This window comes from Rhodamnia argentea, chromosome 5, assembly GCF_020921035.1.
Source record: "Rhodamnia argentea isolate NSW1041297 chromosome 5, ASM2092103v1, whole genome shotgun sequence".
NCBI lineage: Eukaryota > Viridiplantae > Streptophyta > Magnoliopsida > Myrtales > Myrtaceae > Rhodamnia > Rhodamnia argentea.
The window spans coordinates 3,250,182-3,268,976 of record NC_063154.1 but is presented as its reverse complement, the minus strand read 5'-3'; the positions used below and the strand labels follow the sequence as shown (position 1 = coordinate 3,268,976).

At 41.1% G+C, this 18,795-nt stretch overlaps 3 protein-coding genes across 4 annotated transcripts; 2 read left to right on the top strand and 1 right to left on the bottom strand.

Annotated features, from left to right (window-relative positions):
• The first annotated feature begins 1,817 nt into the window (after window positions 1-1,817).
• On the top strand, window positions 1,818-3,916 carry LOC115731643 (60S ribosomal protein L23a). The gene is made up of 4 exons (XM_048279374.1): window positions 1,818-1,902; window positions 2,199-2,252; window positions 2,934-3,300; window positions 3,686-3,916. The coding sequence occupies exons 2-4, from the start codon at window positions 2,237-2,239 to the stop codon at window positions 3,768-3,770; spliced, it is 468 nt and encodes a 155-aa protein (XP_048135331.1). The 5' UTR covers window positions 1,818-1,902; window positions 2,199-2,236; the 3' UTR covers window positions 3,771-3,916.
• Window positions 3,917-5,088: 1,172 nt separating this feature from the next.
• Window positions 5,089-8,159, bottom strand: LOC115727839 (psbP-like protein 1, chloroplastic). The gene is made up of 8 exons (XM_030658144.2): window positions 8,003-8,159; window positions 7,793-7,907; window positions 7,094-7,165; window positions 6,852-6,934; window positions 6,625-6,747; window positions 6,399-6,470; window positions 5,513-5,609; window positions 5,089-5,399 (listed from the first exon to the last, which is right to left on the bottom strand). Exons 1-8 carry the CDS (start codon window positions 8,063-8,065, stop codon window positions 5,281-5,283), a joined length of 744 nt encoding a protein of 247 aa, XP_030514004.2. The 5' UTR covers window positions 8,066-8,159; the 3' UTR covers window positions 5,089-5,280.
• A 2,801-nt stretch (window positions 8,160-10,960) lies between these two features.
• On the top strand, window positions 10,961-18,768 carry LOC115726703 (ABC transporter B family member 20-like). Of its 2 annotated transcripts, XM_030656694.2 has the most exons (11): window positions 10,961-11,694; window positions 12,498-12,552; window positions 12,645-12,820; window positions 12,920-13,120; window positions 13,948-14,207; window positions 14,282-14,592; window positions 14,712-14,932; window positions 15,050-15,390; window positions 15,470-16,266; window positions 16,418-16,659; window positions 17,082-18,768. In XM_030656694.2, the coding sequence occupies exons 1-11, from the start codon at window positions 11,302-11,304 to the stop codon at window positions 18,309-18,311; spliced, it is 4,227 nt and encodes a 1,408-aa protein (XP_030512554.2). In that variant the 5' UTR covers window positions 10,961-11,301; the 3' UTR covers window positions 18,312-18,768. The 2 variants fall into 2 exon arrangements, with proteins under 2 accessions (XP_030512554.2, XP_030512555.2); XM_030656695.2 differs by lacking the exon at window positions 10,961-11,694 and having other exon boundaries at window positions 12,516-12,552; window positions 12,647-12,820.
• The last annotated feature ends 27 nt before the right edge of the window (window positions 18,769-18,795 follow it).

Sequence of the window (18,795 nt, the reverse complement as noted above, 5' to 3'; positions counted from 1 at the left end):
TTTCCAAACTCGAAACGATACCGAATCGGCTGAGGATCACGGATGCCGGGAGGCTTGTGGATGGACCGGCGGAGAAAGCTCGTTTTACTGGGTGAAGACTCGTCGACTCGGTGACATTTCAGTCTTGACTTTGACGTCTTGGACAGACCTATTGCAGGTGCTTCTTGGCGATGACCGTGAGCGGAGCTGGGACAATATGATCCTTGGTGAGGAGTACATCAATACAAACCTGCAAAAGGAAATTGACCAAAATAAACCTGCACGTCAAGATACTATCAAACGTTTTGACTTCTTGGTGGGATCCAAACGAAGCAATTGGACTGAGATCGGTCAAACTCGAGGCAAGGGCACATTCGAACACCACGTGGGACGATTAGAACCGCTGGAAGTCGTGCATTCTCAGCCCATCAAACGAAACCGGTGGTTTCTTAATCACAATCAGCTAAAGCTAAAATTCCATTAAAGAGCGTTTTCACGGGGTAGAACTTTCTCAGGGAATATAAGGTTTTCATGAGACTGATCTTGAGCCACCATGAGAAAGCTAGAGCAACCGCTCATTCGGGATGCCTCGTCGGGATCGCACAAGAACTCAACTTCATCTCGATGAAGGCTCGGCAAGGGGCAGCGGCTAGAATTTGCAGTTTTTTTGGAGGTTCAACGATGGACCTGCAAAGTAGAAATTATAAACCGACGAAGACATGAACAAGCCCACAAGTCGGTGGTTGGTGGTCGTCAAATTGAAGTTGGACGACTCTCCCTCAACGTTCGATGGATTCAGTCGAAGAAGACTTCTGACTCATCTTGGTGTTGCTCATTCTTCTTTTTGGCCTTCTCCTCCTGGCTTGGACTCCTATTCTTCTTTTTGGCCGTATATGCCTTGAGTGGCCTCCTATTAATTGTGAACGGAGGTCCCCATTTATAGAACAAATTAGGATTTTGCGACTTTCATTTAATTATGAAATAGTCCCTCAACTTTGGATAATCGCAATTTGATTCGGAGACAAAAATATTCTATTTCATAAAGCCTTTTTCTTAATTAATGAGCATCTTTAATTAAAAGGCTTTTTTTCCCAAATTAAACATTAAATGGGCTGATTTAGGCGCAAATTAAGCCTTGAGACCTTGTAATTTTCAGATCACTTGCTCTAGCTAGAATTTCCCATGGGTGTTGGCCCATTCACGCATCAATTTCGGGTCCGAGCCGCCGGTCCAATGCAAAATGTAATGCATGAATGCATAAAATAAACTATCTTATATGACAAATGATTTAGTTATTTTTGGTAGGAACTAATCTTAGTTCCTAATTTTTTTAAATTTATTTATGCAAAATAAATGACTGAAAAAGGAAAAATCAAAATTTTGGTGTCAACAATGTTGGCTCTCTTAGGCTTGGTCATGTTTTACATAGAGAGTTTAATGACTTTTTTAATCATGAGTGGCCGCGCAAATACTTTTAGATCCGATGTTGGGCCTTAACCTTTCGTTGATCATGTCTATCACTTATACGCTGAAAGGCACATAGTTTGAACGAAAACCTCAAGCTGTCACTAATAATCTATGAAAGACTTTATCCTTAAATATTGAGGGAACTCTTTCACTTTGTTTTCTTTTTTTTAATTTTGCAAATGAATCAAACATTATGAATGCTCGAAACTTAGGAAGGAGACCTAAACACACATCGATATTCCAAAAACGTCGTCCTTCATCTTGGGCCGACATGAATCGTGGCCAGTGGATTACTTGGGCTTAAGTGCTTGGGTACCCCGGCCCAAAAAAAGCCCAGCTACGAGGTCAAAGTTGTCAATCCCCGCGCCCTATATAAAGGAAGGTTTTATCGTCTCCGCAGAGAAACCCTAGGGACACTGGAAGCCGCGGTGGTGTCTGAGCTAAACTCTCCAGCAGGTCCGTCTCTTTCGCATCCCTATCGTTCTTCGTTCTGTTCGATTCTTTCCTCGTGGATTGATTCTTTGTGCGTACTTTTTTACCACCGATGCGAAAATAGTTTGGGGAAGTTTGAGTTCTTGGCGTGGCAAATTGATTTGTTGCTGTAAATGCCTGAAATGATTTCATAGAAGATCTTGCTGCATGCTTATTCACTTTGTTGCTTGGTGGTTGCTCATCTGTTTAATCGCTTGAATTACAGCTAGTTTATTGGGGTCGAGGCTTACGGTGCTTGTTTTCATGTGCGGATTCTCCAGGTTTTAGCTTTGCTTAGGTAGGATTTCGTCGACCGGAAATGGCTCCAGCTAAAGGTGAGATTTCGCTTCTGTTGGCACTTTGTCGTTTGAAATTGGTGTTAGTATGCTTATCTGGGGAGATGTATTGTGCTCCTAATGCCTGATGTACAGTAAGGGTTCGTCTTGATAAGGCGGGTGCTGATATCATTTCTGGGAACTTTTTAGTGTGTTGGCATTGGTAGTAGTGAAGAAGAAAATAGCTGTAAACTTTCCAGTCCTTGAGAATTAATGTTCCATCGCATTGCTATATAGATACCTGGAGGAGTTGAGGTAGGACTACGATCAGATCAGATGCTTATGAGCATTTCACTCTTGTTCGATTTTGTTCTAATTACGATTTGTCGGCCTATCTTAATCTGAGTGTTTCATGGTCGAATAAGAAGAAGCTCTGCCATTATGTTGTCCTGAAATTAACGATGTCTGATGCTCTATTTATGCATGTCTTGTGATATACTTATGAAGGGAACCTAGATTAGCAGGATTGCCCCTTTTTTTAATGTGAAGTCGTGTATCAATCTTCATTGGCAGGCTGTATTTAACCGTGAAAGTGATGTTTTCTAATTGGTAATTTATGCATGATATTTGGTTGGCAATCGGTTTACAGAGGAAATACTATGTTCCTGCTTATGGGAACTTTCTGTGTCTGTGCTTCGTCTGAATCCCCTTTACTAACTCTTATTTTTACTCTGAATCCAGCTGACACTACGAAAAAGGCCGACCCTAAGGCCCAGGCATTGAAGGCCGCCAAGGCTGTCAAATCAGGTGCAGCAACCTTCAAAAAGAAGGTTAAGAAGATCAGGACATCCGTCACATTTCATCGCCCAAGGACATTGAAGAAGGAAAGAAATCCAAAGTATCCAAGAATCAGTGCACCCCCAAGGAATAAGTTGGATCATTATCAAATTCTGAAGTATCCACTTACTACTGAATCTGCAATGAAGAAGATTGAGGACAACAACACGCTAGTCTTCATTGTTGACATTCGTGCTGACAAGAAAAAGATCAAAGATGCCGTCAAGAAGATGTATGACATTCAGACCAAGAAAGTCAACACTTTGATCAGGTAATTTTCATCATCTTGAACTCTCTGTGGCAGCTCACTGAGTAGTTTGCATGGTTGGGTCCTGGCAAATAGAAGATCATATAAAGTGCTGTTTGTTCTATTGACAATTGTTCCTCTGATAAGACAGAAGCTAAGTTTCTTATTCAGGATGAATGTGGTTGAGTTTTGTATTGAACAGTTCAAGACAATCAGCTGAATGCTGTGTAATTGGTGATCTGATGATAAATCAAGCTGGATGAGTATGTTAATATTTCTTTTTCAATTGTCTAATACTGAAAAAATGGTTGGTATACTGGGAGTTCTAGTCTAGCCGTCTGCTGGTTAACTATTAACTGCCTCGACTTTAATGGATCGAGTCTGAGTGACTTTGCTTTGCTTTATGCAGGCCTGATGGGACTAAGAAGGCATATGTTAGGTTGACACCGGATTACGATGCTTTGGATGTTGCAAACAAGATTGGAATTATCTAAGCTAGAAAATGCCAGATGTTTTGTCAGAGTGGAATATTTCAGTCTGTAGCTTCCATAGATTTGTTGGGAGTTTTGAGTTGGATTGCAGTATACTCCTTGCTAATTTTCCCTCCAATAGATGTGCACTTTGAATTGAGTTGTTTCAATTTCTATCCTCCATCTGATGCTTACTATGAATGGTCAGAAGAGGTTTTGGTACTTTTGCAGTTATTCTCTGGTTGCGCTCCATCGAGTCTGACAGTCCCACCCTTTTAAGGACTGGAGGAGTGGTTTATGCATTTGGTGCCCTCTAGGAGTGGTATCAAAATTAGTTGAACTGGAAAAAACCCAGCCAGTAGACCTTTACTGGAATCCAGCCCTCTTGCATTTATTAGGTCCGGGTGTGGTTTCCAAAATAATGCCCTCTAGTTGCTTTACATTGTCAAAGGCACATATGAGTACAATATCCATGCGGTTTAATAACTTTTATTAGGTCTGCTTCAGGTGCAAATGCCAAATTATATCTATAACATTTGTCTAAGTTGCTTGTAAGTTTAGTCTTTGCCTCGTCAATAACCAAAATGGTAGTTTCGATTCTGATATCTAGTGGGTTGAAGTAAGTCTTGCTGTAACTATGCTTTACGATCCTCAGTGTTGGCTTTGCCTCCAGCTAAATGTTGGAGCTGAGATTTTAAGCCAAATTGAGACGGTAAAATTTTCGTCCTTGTGATTTTTCCGAGATACTCGTACAACTCCTATTTGGTGAAAGAAATTCATGTTTATATCATGTCTGTACAGAAAAGCTAAATTCTTATTTTCAACTTCATGACACGATCCTTGAATCATCTCATAATGGATTCACGTATTGAAAAATACATCCAGTGTACACAAGTCCAGTTCTTTAATTCAAGATGTAACGCTAGAAACAGACAAAACTCTCTCCGGTTTTCTTGTGGTGTATGCAATAGGCATTTCTATGGTGGTGGCATTGCCATATCTAAAATGACAACAGCCCAAATGAATACCGAAGTTGTCATAATCACAGACTGGCGAATCCCACAGATATCTCTGTAATTGTTGAGTTTAGTGTAAATTGCATTTTAAGCTGCTCTTCTGTCCTGGAGGGCAGTAATACAGCATCTTCTCTCAACTCTCTCTCTCTAACGGGTTTGCAAAAGCAGAATTTATCGACGTGAGCAGTGAATTGTGAGTCCCTGTTAAGTGAAGGTGGCTGCATTTACTTTACTCTTATGTCTTATCTAAAGATGGATAGGCAAATAGCCTCTTCATATGAAGAATCTTTTATACAGAGATTTAAGCAGCATCATTACCAACTGGCTCTTTTAATGAAATTATCTTTTTTACAGATATCTCAAATTCTTAAAAACACAATGAAGTTTTTCCTCTTACAAAAAAATGATTCAGTCCGATAGCAGTGACGGCAGTCATTGATCTTGTACAACTCAAGAACAGGACAATTGTGCTTGTTGATCAGAAACTGGTTTGCTTACCCTTAATGGTTATCCGAAAACTAGGCAGCTCCATCATATACAGTGAGAATTTTGAAGGAATCAACTACCGTTTCTAATTTATCTTTCATCTTCTCCCACCTCCTTTCGTTTGCCCCTGTTGTCAAAGTATAGAACTTACCTGCCATATGATGGAACTAACTCTCAAAAAATTTGAGCATCCATTCGTATGAAAAGAAACTGAAGCTCACATCTTTCGTGGGAATATGTAAGAGAGGCAAATCAGTGTTATACCATTGCCAATAGAGATGGTGCCAAGAGCATGGCGGATATAGTTTGGAGCTTTAGCAACGAACTCGAAAGTGTAGTATGCTTTCCCATCAACATCATGCTGTTATATGAACATAAGAGAAAACTGATCAGATCTGTCATGCAGCAATAGTAGCAGCATCTGCCATTCTATCAATACAGGATAGATTAGACACACAATGCACCGATGTAGGTAATGGCATCATCTATTTTCCTGCCATAACTTCAGCTCTAAAAGCTTAGAATCTTGGAAAAGTAACACGTACAAGAGGGTATATTTTCTATAAAATTGTTTTTATGTGCTAAATAGCTTTATGCCAGTATTCGAGCTAATTATGGAACTTTCACTGCGTGAGGTAACATTTACATGTTGAAAAGCCATGGAATCTTGATGAGGTCTCTAATTGTTTAGTTTGTCTTGGTAAGCATGCTTGCATCCTCAGTCAAATGTACAGTGATCTATCGTCTAACATTTTTGGAGGCGTCACGGCATGTGTTTAAGGCTTTCCAGAAAGGCAGCTTACTTGGTATCTTGAAATTCCAGATACCTTATCAACGTTAGCCCCTTTAATGAGAATTACCATTATTGAAGCTGCAAGATCCACCTTTATTTATCTATATTTTGGAAATGGTGATCTGATATGTCTAAAAGTGAGAAGAAGGCAGAAATCAGAAACTGCGGTTGTAAACAAATAGAAGAGCGAATGCTTTTCACTAGATAAGTGGCAACACTACACTAATGCCAGCAAAAGCGAAATAAGAAAAGGATTTTCATACATCCACTTTTCTCGAAAGCAGAGCAGGTATCACTCAATCTGTTGGATGTGTGTATAGAAGTATGATTACATGAGAAAGAACTGATAAAATCTACCTCCTTTGCAGCGATGAGTTTTGTCTTTTGAGAAGGAGGGGCCAAAACCTTTTTTATGAGAGTTTCTGCAACCTGTGACAGTTAAACATAAGGTATTGCAGTCTCTAACAACTAACTAATAAACAGACAAATCTTGCAAGAGCCAGGAACCCAACAGTGTTGAACAACAGCATAGTCCCAATGGAAATGTCAAGGATGGCAACATAAACATAGAACAGCTATTCACCTGTTCAGGTGGTCCTAAGTCTCGTATATCCTCTTTGTTCGTGGGGATCATATTGACACTAACACTTTCCAGGGGCTCGATGACATCTTTAAACACCTTATCTTGACCTTGAATTACCACTTCCTGTGGTGCAAAACTAAATCAATCAAAATAACTTGAGATGAAACAAGAAACCGAGAAGCCTTGCATTACTGTCCTATGGAAAAAGAGGAGCGATTCAGGCATACCTCCCATCCAAATGGATAGACAAATGAGTAACCGTCCTTTTTGTCCGTTACTGACAGAAACCCCTTTTTAGTTTCTGCAGCAACTGAACCATATTAGGTATCAGCCATTAGTACTAAGAAGGTACTGCCTGTATAAAAGCAGGTGCCACTCTTAAAGCTTCTTAAAATTTTCAGATTTCAAATAACCCCTCATGAATTGTTTGTGGAAAATTAAACTATACTGTACGGAATTTCGTTCTTACACGAGATAGAATCTTGGTTAACCACTGCAATGCCTGGAACGGTGACTCCGAGGGCCAGCAGTTGACGCCTTCCTGTTTGGTATGTAAAAAAAGTACAGGAGAACATGAATATAACCAACATGAAAAACTACTTGCAGTCAATCAAGCCACATTGATCATAGGAATCCAAGAATAAGCAAAGAAAAGTGGCAAGCTGTCAAATGCCTCATGCCACGTCAACAGTAACTTTCGCCGGTTTCGATGAGCAAAAAAGGCGTCAAATGGCACTATGCCCCTGAATTATAAACCCACCATGATCTCACAATCCCTATCAGGTACTCATAAGCCAAACCTGTTCCCTATCACAATCTACAGAACATCAACTTGTTTAGAGAAAACACCATGAGCTGGTGTCCATTGCCTGGAAAATGCATCCATGTAAGGTATGGACTACTAAGAGAGTCACATTGTTGCGGTTTCCAGAGTCGCAACATTAGCTAATACACGACGCTTTAAGATGCTCGACTCTTCAATCTGCGCGAGCTTGGCGTCTATACGTGTTACTTTTCTCGATACAGTTCGTACACGAAGCCGGACATGTCCGTCAAATCACAATGTACATAAGGAGAGCGCAACAAACACGACCAGCGACAGCGACAATTCGAGGAATCAAACAATGCAGGCGGAAAACCAACACGAGAGCAACAACTCAAACCTTACCGAGACAATGCGAAGTCGAAGCTGAAGAAGCTACTTGCTCAGCTCTGACAACGCACGGCGGCGCGCTTGCGCTTCTTCTACAGCTAGGCAGGGTACCGTGCCTCTGCGACGCCAACTGACAACAACACACAGAATCCACTCGATTATCCCAACCAAAAGACCAAGAGAGAGAGAGAGAGAGAGAGAGAGAGAGAGAGAGAGAGAGAGAACCTGAGGAAGAGAGTTAGGAGGAAAAGAGCGGTGAATCGACGGATAATTCTGCAATGACGCCATTTTTGGTGAAGAAGAAGAAGATCGCTCTGGTTCAGTCGGTATCAGTTTTGTGGCGGAGGACCTTATCCTTTCTTTTTCCCTCTCCTCGTCCGCTTCACAAGACTTGCGCGCTTGTTCGTCTGCTGACGTCATGGGCTCCCATCGTATTCAGTTGAGAAGCAGTTATTACCTGTAAGCCATGCAGGTGCGCTGGACTTAGATGAGCCGTCGGATCTCTCATCCGACAGTTCACGTAAATTATGGTCCACGTAACCGCGTTCATTTTAAAAAAAATTAATAGTTTACGGCAAGTTTAGCCGTACAAGCAGTCCTTTTTAGTTTGGGATAATAACACTAAATTGTGATAAATTTACCTTAAATATTCGATTTTATTGACCATAAAAATAACGTTTTACAACACAAAAAAATTGAAAATATACACACTTTATTAGATTTTCAAACCTCTTCAAAAAATAAAATAAAATAAAATAGAAACAAATGAGAAAAAATGTCATCATTCTAAAAGTTAGCTTTTATATAACGGATAAAAAATCCTATCCGACCTATCTACCCTCTCCCCTGGTTTTTTATCCGGTTATATCCCCTCTATATCCGACATTATACTATTGACACCTACCAAACACCGGATATGATAAAATATATCATATCCCGAGTTTTATACGGACGATCAAACGCAGCCGTTTACGGCAAGAATTAGCCCACAGCCCCTTTAGTTTGGAATAATACCACTAAAAATTCCAAACCGATACACCTATAATGAATTTATCTTAAATTATTTTTTTAACCACCAAAGACCCTAAATTACAATTCGTTAGTTTTTGTTAAATTTTACCGTCGAATTACTGAGTTAAATGACACGTGAAAATTATCGAGTATATACGTTATCATCTATTTGTTATAGGTATATCAATTTGAGATTTTTCGTAGTATTAACTCAATTGAACAAAAATTAACGGGAGATAAATTTATCACACGTGTACCGGTTTGAAATTTGTTATGGTAAAAAAAATTAATTTGAAGTAAATTTGTCACGCTTATATTAGTTTGGAATTTTTTGTGGTCAAAAAATAGTTTGGGATAAATTTATAACAAATATACCAATTTTGAATTTTTTATAGGCTAAAAAAATAATTTATGGAATAAATTTTATTACAACCGTATCAGTTTGAGATTTTTTTTATAATATTAACCTTTTTAGTTTTTGTGCCCCTCCTACTTTTACGATTTTGCCACCTTTCTCTCGGTGCCACGAACAGGGCCTCCACCTAGACTTGTGTTTTTAAACTCAGCCAGGCCAAAGAATCATCGGTCCGACCTACAGGTAGCGGGTCAACGGTTCAACCAATTGAACTGGCCGGTTGATAAGTTTCATAATTTACAGCTAAACATTGGATCCATTACTCCTAAATAGCAAATGAGCACCTAACTTACTTGGTTTGGGAGGTAGTAGCTTACATCCCGAGAACTCAGGGTTAAACCAATCAACGCGATTCGAGAGGACGGGGAGAAGAATTAGGGTTTTCGGGTGCTTCCTACGACCTCATAGTTTGTGTGTGATTGAGTGAACAAGTGTCTAGTAGGAAGCACCAATAAATGGCAACACTCTATTGATTGAATATTGCGCAATTACTTTTGAATTATAAGCCCATTAATTCACTCCTAAACATAAATCATTCGGATTGGGACTGGTCATACCCATCAAATACGAGCGATTGGAGTAACGGAGATTGTCACCATTCTTCGTGGACTCAATTTAACCTGTCCGAGTCGTAAAAGATCGTTGGCGAGCCTAACATAATACTGACGTCTAATTGATATAATGCCCATTCGCAGACTCATCCAAATTGATCGTCGGGCCCCTTTGACTCGGGTGGGTTCGGATCACCGGCTCAACCTCTATTCTATTTCTCGTGTCCTTCGTCAATCGCGAGAGAACGGCATCGTTTTGGAAATTTGTAGCATCCGACGCGGGGAATTAACGTTTGGTTTTCCTCAGTTTTATTCCCGTTTTAACCTGGTTTTCTTAGCTGGCCCTTTTGTGTGTTTTACAGATATCACCGTCATTATTAAAAATGGAGCAAAGATCAAAGGGATGCCAGCAGGGCCACCAGAGCGCACGAGTCGCACAGAGCAGATGCTCTGGCAAGAACGAGCAGAAAGGAGTCCACCACGCCCAATCATGCCTCTACTTTGGCCCCCAACAATGACCATCAAAAAAAGGGGAAGGCTGTACGGTCACGAGTCATCTTTTAAGTAGTGCATTAGAACAACCGATAATATGGCCATGTCAAGCTGTTCGAGATCGGCCTGCAAAGTCGAAAAGCCGCCGCCAGCTCGATTCCTCAATTCATTCTCGGTTCGTTTCCGAATGAAAATCCTCGGATCCCGTGCCCTAGAGATAGCTTTTTAGATAGATTATCATATCATTCAATGTGATCGAGACGAGGAGTATGGGGTTTGTTAGTCGATCATGATTACGTTTTCCTACCGTATTAACATAGCTTCTAAAGTTTTTCAAATGTCTCGCAACAAATGTCTGGTCAACTTCACATATGACTGTATAAGATTAATGGAAACATAGTATCGTCGTACCACCTAAATCGTCTGTCTTCATTGACTTTTTCTGTTAGAGGGTAGACTAGTTAACCATTAAAACGAGTGATAAAAGAAAAAACCATTCATCCTGAAGAAATTGCTGGTAATGTCACATGCAACCCATTAAAAAGAAGGTAGTTAAGATGGTCCATCTCATCATTCAATAATCTTAAACTACTCAATTAATTTACTGGTGAACAAACATAACTATCCCCCTTGAATTCCCAAATTGCCCTCCTTCTCAAACCATAATAACAGAAAGAGCCCCCACATTGAAAAGGAGAAGAAAGGAAAACGCCTTTCTCACCGTAACAGAAAAGACTCCTCCTTCATTAAGGGGGGGAAAAGAAAAATTGGCCATTGCCGGCATTTGACCGTTAAGGGAACTCTCTCCGCGTCGAACGCCCGCGAATCGACGCCACCGTCCTCGCTGACCAGGCCGTGGACTCGCAGAGTCAACTCGCGAGTCGGAATTTCGTTTTGCTTTGGCGCTCCGATAGCGAAAGCACGGGAGGGCGAAGAGACGCCGGAGCTCCGTCTTTTCACTTCACGGATCGACGCGGAGCTGGAGCCGTCAGCGTTAGAAGGTTTTGGTACTCTTCTTTTTGGATAGGGCGGCGGAGTCGGAGGGTTTTGACAAGATGATGATATCGCGAGGTTTGTTCGGGTGGTCGCCGCCGCACATACAGCCGTTGACGCCGGTCTCGGAGGTGTCGGAGCCGCCGGAGTCTCCGTCTCCGTACATCGACACCAGCGCGGAGATGTCCGGGGCCGCCCCCGATCCGCCGGCGGACGACGGCGAGGAGATGGAGGAGGGGGAGGAGATTGAGCCGCCGCCTGCGGCGGTGCCGTTCTCTCGCCTCTTCGCCTGCGCGGACCGTCTCGATTGGGCGCTCATGATCACGGGGTCGCTCGGTGCCGCCGCTCATGGAGCAGCTCTGGTGGTCTACTTGCATTACTTTGCGAAGATTGTGCATGTGTTGCACTCGGGGCCTAAGGCAGACCCCAACGAGACATTTCACCGATTCAAGGAGGTAATTCGATGGTTTATTTAAAAATAATTGGCTGCAGAGAGCTTAAGATGGTAGTATGCATTTGGGATTTTTCTTCTGCCTTTGATCGGTGGATTTTCTTTTTCTTTTTTCGCTGAAGGCAAAAGTTACAACAAACTGGATAGGATAGGTTAAATGTTGAGGGCGTCCGATGTTTGGGTAAAGGAAGTTTGGCAATTGGCTGAGCCTTTTTCCGTGCATCTTTTGTGGACTCCTTCGTCGTTTAGGTTTAATCTACTCAATTTGGAGGATCGGCAGTTTGCTTCCATCGTATTGGTTTAGTTTGTAGAAATGTTTGAGATGGTTCACTAGTTTCTGTTTCACTCAATTTGAAGAAGATAGTGGTCTTAAATGGGGAAGATATATGGCATATGCAACCAACTTCAGGTAGTGCTAAATTTAGTTAAATGGTTAAAAGACTATTTCAGTCATCAATCATACTTTCTTTCTTCTTGAAGATTAGACAGGGGAGCACAGTCATGTAATCCACAAATCAGTTCATGATCAACCTGGATTTCTCATAATGGTGGGGCTAAATCATTTACAGAGATGCTGAACACAGAAGAAAGTCTCAAACTTGTTCCTGTTGTCAAATGTTTTGCTCCTTACTGTGGCATGAAGAGATGATATTAAGTTTGGTTTTTGTATACTTTATTGATGGTACTTTGCAAAACTTGTAAGCTGACTGTCATTGCTCGGACGTTTCAGTGAGCTTTATGTGAGGATTAGAATTTGTGGATATTGAATTAGCCAATTCAATTAAAAGTCATATTTTCTCTCTGCAGCTTGCTTTATATCTGGTCTACATTGCCGTGGGTGTTTTTTTCGCAGGTTGGATAGGTAAGGCCCAGAAAACTCAAAACTTATTTTTGCAAAACCAACCCACTTGTAACCCTTTATATCCGAGTTGGCTGACTTGGTCTTTGTAATAGAGGTTTCTAGCTGGATCCTGACGGGAGAACGACAAACCGCTGTCATTAGGTCAAAGTATGTTCAAGTCCTACTTAACCAGGAAATGAGTTTTTTTCACACATATGGAGAAAATGGAGATATTGTGAGTCAGGTATTAAGTGATGTATTGCTCATTCAATCTGCAATCAGTGAAAAGGTTAGTTCAGACAAATACATTAAATTTGCAGTTTCTTGGCTACTACAATGAGAAGTTTGAGCAGATATCTGATATTGAATGGCATTGTTGCCGATACAGGTTGGCAATTATATTCATAATATGGCTACTTTTGCCTGTGGGCTGGTTATTGGATTTGTGAACTGTTGGCAGATTGCTCTTATAACTTTAGCAACCGGCCCTTTCATTGTAGCTGCTGGAGGAGTATCGAACATATTTCTTCATAGGCTTGCTGAAAATATTCAAGATGCTTATGCTGAAGCAGCTAGCATTGCTGAACAGGTATTTTTTTTTTTTCCTCCCCAATCACTTCTCCTCCACCTGAAAAGGATATAGGAAAGCTGAATAAAATGAGGGTTATTCTAGCTGGAAAGGCAAAGAATCAAGGGTTCTTTCGGCTAGGGATCGCTATACATTTTATTTGGCCTTTGTTCTTTTTCTTATTTTTCTGGTGGAGGGGCAGGGCGATCAATATGAGGCTGTGATTGCCAAATGGATATCTTGCATGTACATGCACTCTTCTGTAAGAAAGTCATCTCGACAATATTATGTACATGCACTCTTCTGTAAGAAAGTCATCTCGACAATATTATGTACATGCACTCTTCTGTAAGAAAGTCATTTCGACAATATTTTCTGTGCTACAGTTTATTTGGGCACTAGTTTAACTTTTTTTGTTGGAACAAATTCATTTATACTATTTGTCTAGCTCCAGCAGGGAAATACTCGATTCAATCATATTCAGAAGGAATGAATAGTTTAAGTCTCGGTTTAGTCATGGGTTTATAGCATTTAGGGACTGATGATCTACGGCTAGGAATGACTCCTTTGTTTGCTTTTCTTATAGATCTGTGAATAAAAAAGCATCATTTTTAGAACTCACGTGCTGTTCCCTCAAGGGAAATTTCTTCATTAATATCTAGAACTCATATCTATAGCATCAACAACTGGTGAATCTGCATTAATATATGACACCACTGTGTGCACTACTATCAGAAATCCCATCAAAATTACTTATAACTATGGATGCTGTCTTGAAGTTGCCATCCTTCCTTTTAAACATTGGTGGCAGTTCTCATTCTAAGCTGCCCATTTTGAAACTTTGGCAGGCAGTTTCTTGCAGTAGGACCTTGTATGCATTCACCAATGAAACTCTCGCCAAATATTCTTATGCTACATCATTGCAAGCGACCCTAAGATATGGAATCATGATAAGCCTTGTGCAAGGACTTGGACTTGGATTCACGTATGGCCTTGCTATATGTTCTTGTGCTTTACAACTTTGGGTTGGACGATTTCTGGTTACCCATGGAAAAGCTCATGGTGGCGAAATTATAGCAGCATTATTTGCTATTATCTTGAGTGGCCTGTAAGAACCTTATTCCCCTTTTTATTCTGTATTACATTACTTTGCTCTTAAGGTTGCATCCCATGTTTGTACAGTGGACTGAATCAAGCTGCAACCAATTTCTACTCCTTTGACCAAGGGCGATATGCTGCTTATAGACTTTTTGAGATGATAAGTCGGTCATCCTCTGTTGGTAATAATGATGGAAATTCCCTAGTATCTGTTCACGGAAACATCGAGTTTCGCAATGTATATTTCAGCTATCTGTCACGTCCTGAAATCCCTATTCTAAGTGGATTTTATCTCAGTGTGCCTGCTAAGAAAGCTGTGGCACTTGTCGGTAGAAATGGATCTGGGAAAAGCAGCATCATTCCACTGATGGAGCGGTTTTATGATCCTACTTTAGGTATGACAGCACCTTCTAATTTGTGGTATTCCTCCAAATGTTTCCATCAGATTTCCGTAACAACTTTAGCAACTATTTCTGCTTGCAGATTCCAATTGTTTTCACAATTTTTGTTGCAGGAGAAGTTCTTCTGGACGGTGTGAATATTAAAAACCTGAAACTAGAATGGTTGAGAAGTCAAATAGGTCTAGTCACGCAGGAACCTGCTTTGCTAAGTCTTAGTATAAGAGATAACATAGCTTATGGACGCAATGCTTCATCAGATGAGATTGAAGAAGCTGCTAAAGTCGCTCATGCACATGCCTTTATTAGCTCGCTTGAGAAAGGATACGAAACACAGGTAAAAACTTGATGCACATTCATTATTGTAGTAGCTTTATTAACTTCATTTCTAGGCTTGTGATCTTCACGTAGTTAGTTATTTTGATAGCCTAAAAAGAGCTTTTGGCTGTCTCAGGTAGGTAGAGCTGGGTTAGAATTGGCAGAAGAGCAGAAAGTTAGGCTTGCTATTGCCAGAGCAGTGCTTCTAAATCCATCAATCCTTCTGCTGGATGAGGTTACCGGCGGACTGGATTTTGAGGCTGAAAAAGCTGTCCAAGAAGTTCTCGATCTTCTCATGTTAGGACGTTCGACTATAATTATTGCTCGACGCCTTAGACTTATAAGAAATGTTGATTATATTGCTGTGATGGAGGAGGGTCAACTTGTTGAAATGGGGACACATGATGAGTTAGTCACTTTGGATGGACTTTATGCGGAACTTCTAAAATGTGAAGAAGTGGCAAAACTTCCCAGGAGGTATAATACGATTTTCACGAGTCTTTCTTAATTAGTGTAGTTGATATGAAGTGTGCTGATCGCTCATGAATATATCCAGGATGCCCTTAAGAAATTACAAAGAAACTGCGGTTTTCCAAATTGAAAAAGATTCTTCAGCAAGTAACAGTTTCCAGGAAGCTTCATCTCCCAAAATGATGAAATCACCGTCTCTTCAGAGAGTCCCTGGCATTCATGGAGTCCAGACCCAAGATGTTATAGACAACTTTCAAGAATCACCAAAAACCAGGAGTCCTCCGCTGGATCAAACATCTGAAAATGGGATTTCTTTGGATGAGGCAGATAAGGAACCAATATTCAACAGGCAGGATAGTTTAGAAATGAGACTCCCGGAGTTACCGAAGATTGAGGTTCAGCCTGCACAACAACAAAAATCCAATGGTTCAGACCCTGAGTCCCCTGTTTCGCCCTTTTTGACATCTGACCCAAAAAATGAACGCTCTCACTCTCAAACTTTTAGTAGATCCCTTAGTGAGTCTGATGATGTTTCAATAAAAGATAAGGATGCCAAGGACAAGCCGATTCAGGAAGAACCATCCTTTTGGAGATTGGCAGAGCTGAGTTTCCCAGAATGGCTTTATGCTGTTTTAGGCAGCACAGGTGCTGCTATTTTTGGTTCTTTTAATCCTCTGCTTGCTTATGTCATTGCTTTGATAGTGGAAGCGTACTATAGGCCTAGTGAGGGCCGTCGTCACCTGCGGCAAGAGGTTGACAAATGGTGCTTGGTTATCACCTGCATGGGTATAGTGACTGTGGTTGCCAATTGTCTGCAGCATTTCTATTTTGGTATCATGGGAGAGAAAATGACTGAGCGTGTCCGTAGAATGATGTTCTCAGGTGAGTTCTATGTATTTTTTTTTTCTTTTTCTACTGGAGTACTTTGTGTCAATTCTACTTGTGCATCTAGTTTTGGACTTTTACGGGCTTTTACTAGTGACCAGCTATTTCAGCACCTCTGAAAAGACTTGTTTATTTATCTACCTACCAGCAATGCTGCGCAATGAAGTTGGGTGGTTTGATGAAGAGGAGAACAGTGCCGACACTCTATCAATGCGCTTGGCAAACGATGCTACATTTGTAAGAGCTGCTTTTAGCAACCGCCTCTCAATATTTATACAGGACACTGCTGCTGTGATTGTGGCTGTCCTCATTGGAATGCTTCTCCAATGGCGATTGGCACTTGTGGCTTTAGCAACCCTGCCTGTTCTTATGATCTCTGCTCTAGCCCAGGTTAGCTTTTATCCTTTATCTACCTCTTACCCTCAGCGACTCTTTGTATGTTCTGCCTAAATGTCTCTAACAGCGTAAAACGTGCTCAAGGCGCATTTTAGAGAATGGACTTGTATCTTTCTGCATCTCAGTTTTGTTGTAAATGGAAAAGGTTACAGTAGTCGTAATACCTCCAGATTTCTGTTGCTCTCTCTCCTTTCTGTACTCCTTCATAGGACATATAAGATCACACCGTTCATTGTTGCAACCGCAAGGTGTTATTGATTGCAACTGCAGTGCGATGATTTTTGCCAAGGGGTATTTTTTATGAACCTTAAAACTATTAAGTGATTCTAAGCTGTTTCAAGGAAACTTTTCATTTTTGAGGATTCCGTGTACTTTTCTGTCTATGTTTTTCATTTATGGCAAATTATCTGTTGTAGAAACTGTGGCTTGCTGGTTTCTCAAGGGGCATCCAGGAGATGCACAGGAAGGCCTCTTTGGTTCTTGAGGATGCAGTTAGAAACATCTATACAGTTGTTGCCTTTTGTGCTGGAAACAAGGTAATGGAGCTATACAAAATACAACTACAGAAGATATTCAGGCAGAGTTTTCTCCAAGGAACCACAATTGGTTTTGCATTTGGTTTCTCACAGTTTCTCCTCTTTGCCTGCAATGCTCTTCTACTCTGGTTCACCGCCTTATCTGTCAAGAATGGTTATATGGATTTGCCGACAGCTGTCAAAGAGTATATGGTATTCTCTTTCGCGACATTTGCGTTGGTTGAACCTTTTGGATTGGCTCCATACATACTCAAACGGCGGAAATCTCTTGCCTCTGTGTTTAAAATAATAGATCGAGTGCCTCAAATTGACCCGGATGATAGTTCTGCGTTGAAACCTCCCAATGTTTATGGAACCATTGAGCTGAAAAATGTGGACTTCTGTTATCCGACTCATCCAGAACTGTTGGTACTTAGCAATTTTAGCCTCAAGGTTAATGGAGGACAAACTGTAGCAGTGGTGGGAGTTTCAGGGTCCGGTAAGAGCACTATAATATCTTTGATAGAAAGATTCTATGATCCAGTTGCAGGGCAGGTCCTACTGGATGGACGAGATCTTAAATTGTACAACTTGAGATGGCTGAGGAGCCATCTGGGTCTAGTTCAGCAGGAACCGGTCATCTTCTCAACAACCATAAGGGAAAACATCATTTATGCACGCCACAATGCAAGTGAAGCTGAGATGAAGGAGGCAGCTAGGATAGCCAATGCCCATCATTTCATAAGCAGCTTGCCTCATGGTTATGACACGCATGTGGGGATGAGAGGTGTGGATCTGACCCCAGGCCAGAAACAGCGAATTGCCATTGCTCGTGTTATCTTGAAAAATGCACCTATATTGCTGTTGGATGAAGCTAGTTCATCAATCGAGTCTGAGTCGAGCCGAGTGGTCCAGGAGGCACTCGACACCTTGGTGATGGGTAACAAAACTACCATTCTGATAGCGCACAGAGCCGCGACAATGAGGCATGTTGACAACATTGTAGTTCTTAATGGCGGACAGATTGTGGAAGAGGGGACCCACGACACTTTGATGGCCAAAAACGGCTTGTATGTAAGCTTGACGCAGCCGCGCCTCGGAAAGGGTTTGCGGCAGCATCGACCTGTCTAGATCCAAATTCAGATGAGTCTCGACTTAGTTTCATTTGTATATTTGAGAGTTCCTCCAGAAAGCTAAATTATCTGGGGATTCCCCAAGCAATTATGAAAGAAATGTCGACACGCACCGAGCTGGAGTGACAGATAGCGTGAGGGCAAAAAGAAGTGAATGACAATGCTTACTTAGATGACCGTTCATAGAAATCTGTAAATTAGGATAGGTATTTACCGTAGTTTTTCCCGTTGTTGTTTGGTAATCAGTACAGGGTATTAGATATAGGAGTTTCAGAGTGTGGAGTGATCTTTGAGGACATGCTTTTGTCGAATATAGACGCATATTCCTTTGGATCTTTTGATTGGTTTGTGTACATGAGAGGAAAAAACTTTCAGTTTAATCCTGCTCTGATCTTCATTTTCTTCCCAATTAAAACACTGGTGTTAGGAACAAAGCGAAAGTATTGCTTTACCAAGAAATAATGCGTATTGTTTTCAGAGGT

Excerpts from the sequence above, each read along its gene's own strand:
- LOC115731643 (XM_048279374.1), top strand. Across the intron at positions 3,301-3,685 it reads AAAGTCAACACTTTGATCAG|GCCTGATGGGACTAAGAAGG; the intron begins GTAATTTTCATC and ends TGCTTTATGCAG.
- LOC115727839 (XM_030658144.2), bottom strand. The coding sequence starts at position 8,065 with ATGGCGTCATTGCAGAATTATCCGTCGATTCACCGCTCTTTTCCTCCT. Across the intron at positions 7,908-8,002 it reads CTCCTAACTCTCTTCCTCAG|TTGGCGTCGCAGAGGCACGG; the intron begins GTTCTCTCTCTC and ends TGTTGTTGTCAG. Across the intron at positions 6,471-6,624 it reads ACTTAGGACCACCTGAACAG|GTTGCAGAAACTCTCATAAA; the intron begins GTGAATAGCTGT and ends TAACTGTCACAG.
- LOC115726703 (XM_030656694.2), top strand. The coding sequence starts at position 11,302 with ATGATGATATCGCGAGGTTTGTTCGGGTGGTCGCCGCCGCACATACAG. Across the intron at positions 11,695-12,497 it reads CATTTCACCGATTCAAGGAG|CTTGCTTTATATCTGGTCTA; the intron begins GTAATTCGATGG and ends TTCTCTCTGCAG. Across the intron at positions 14,593-14,711 it reads GTTTTATGATCCTACTTTAG|GAGAAGTTCTTCTGGACGGT; the intron begins GTATGACAGCAC and ends TTTTTGTTGCAG.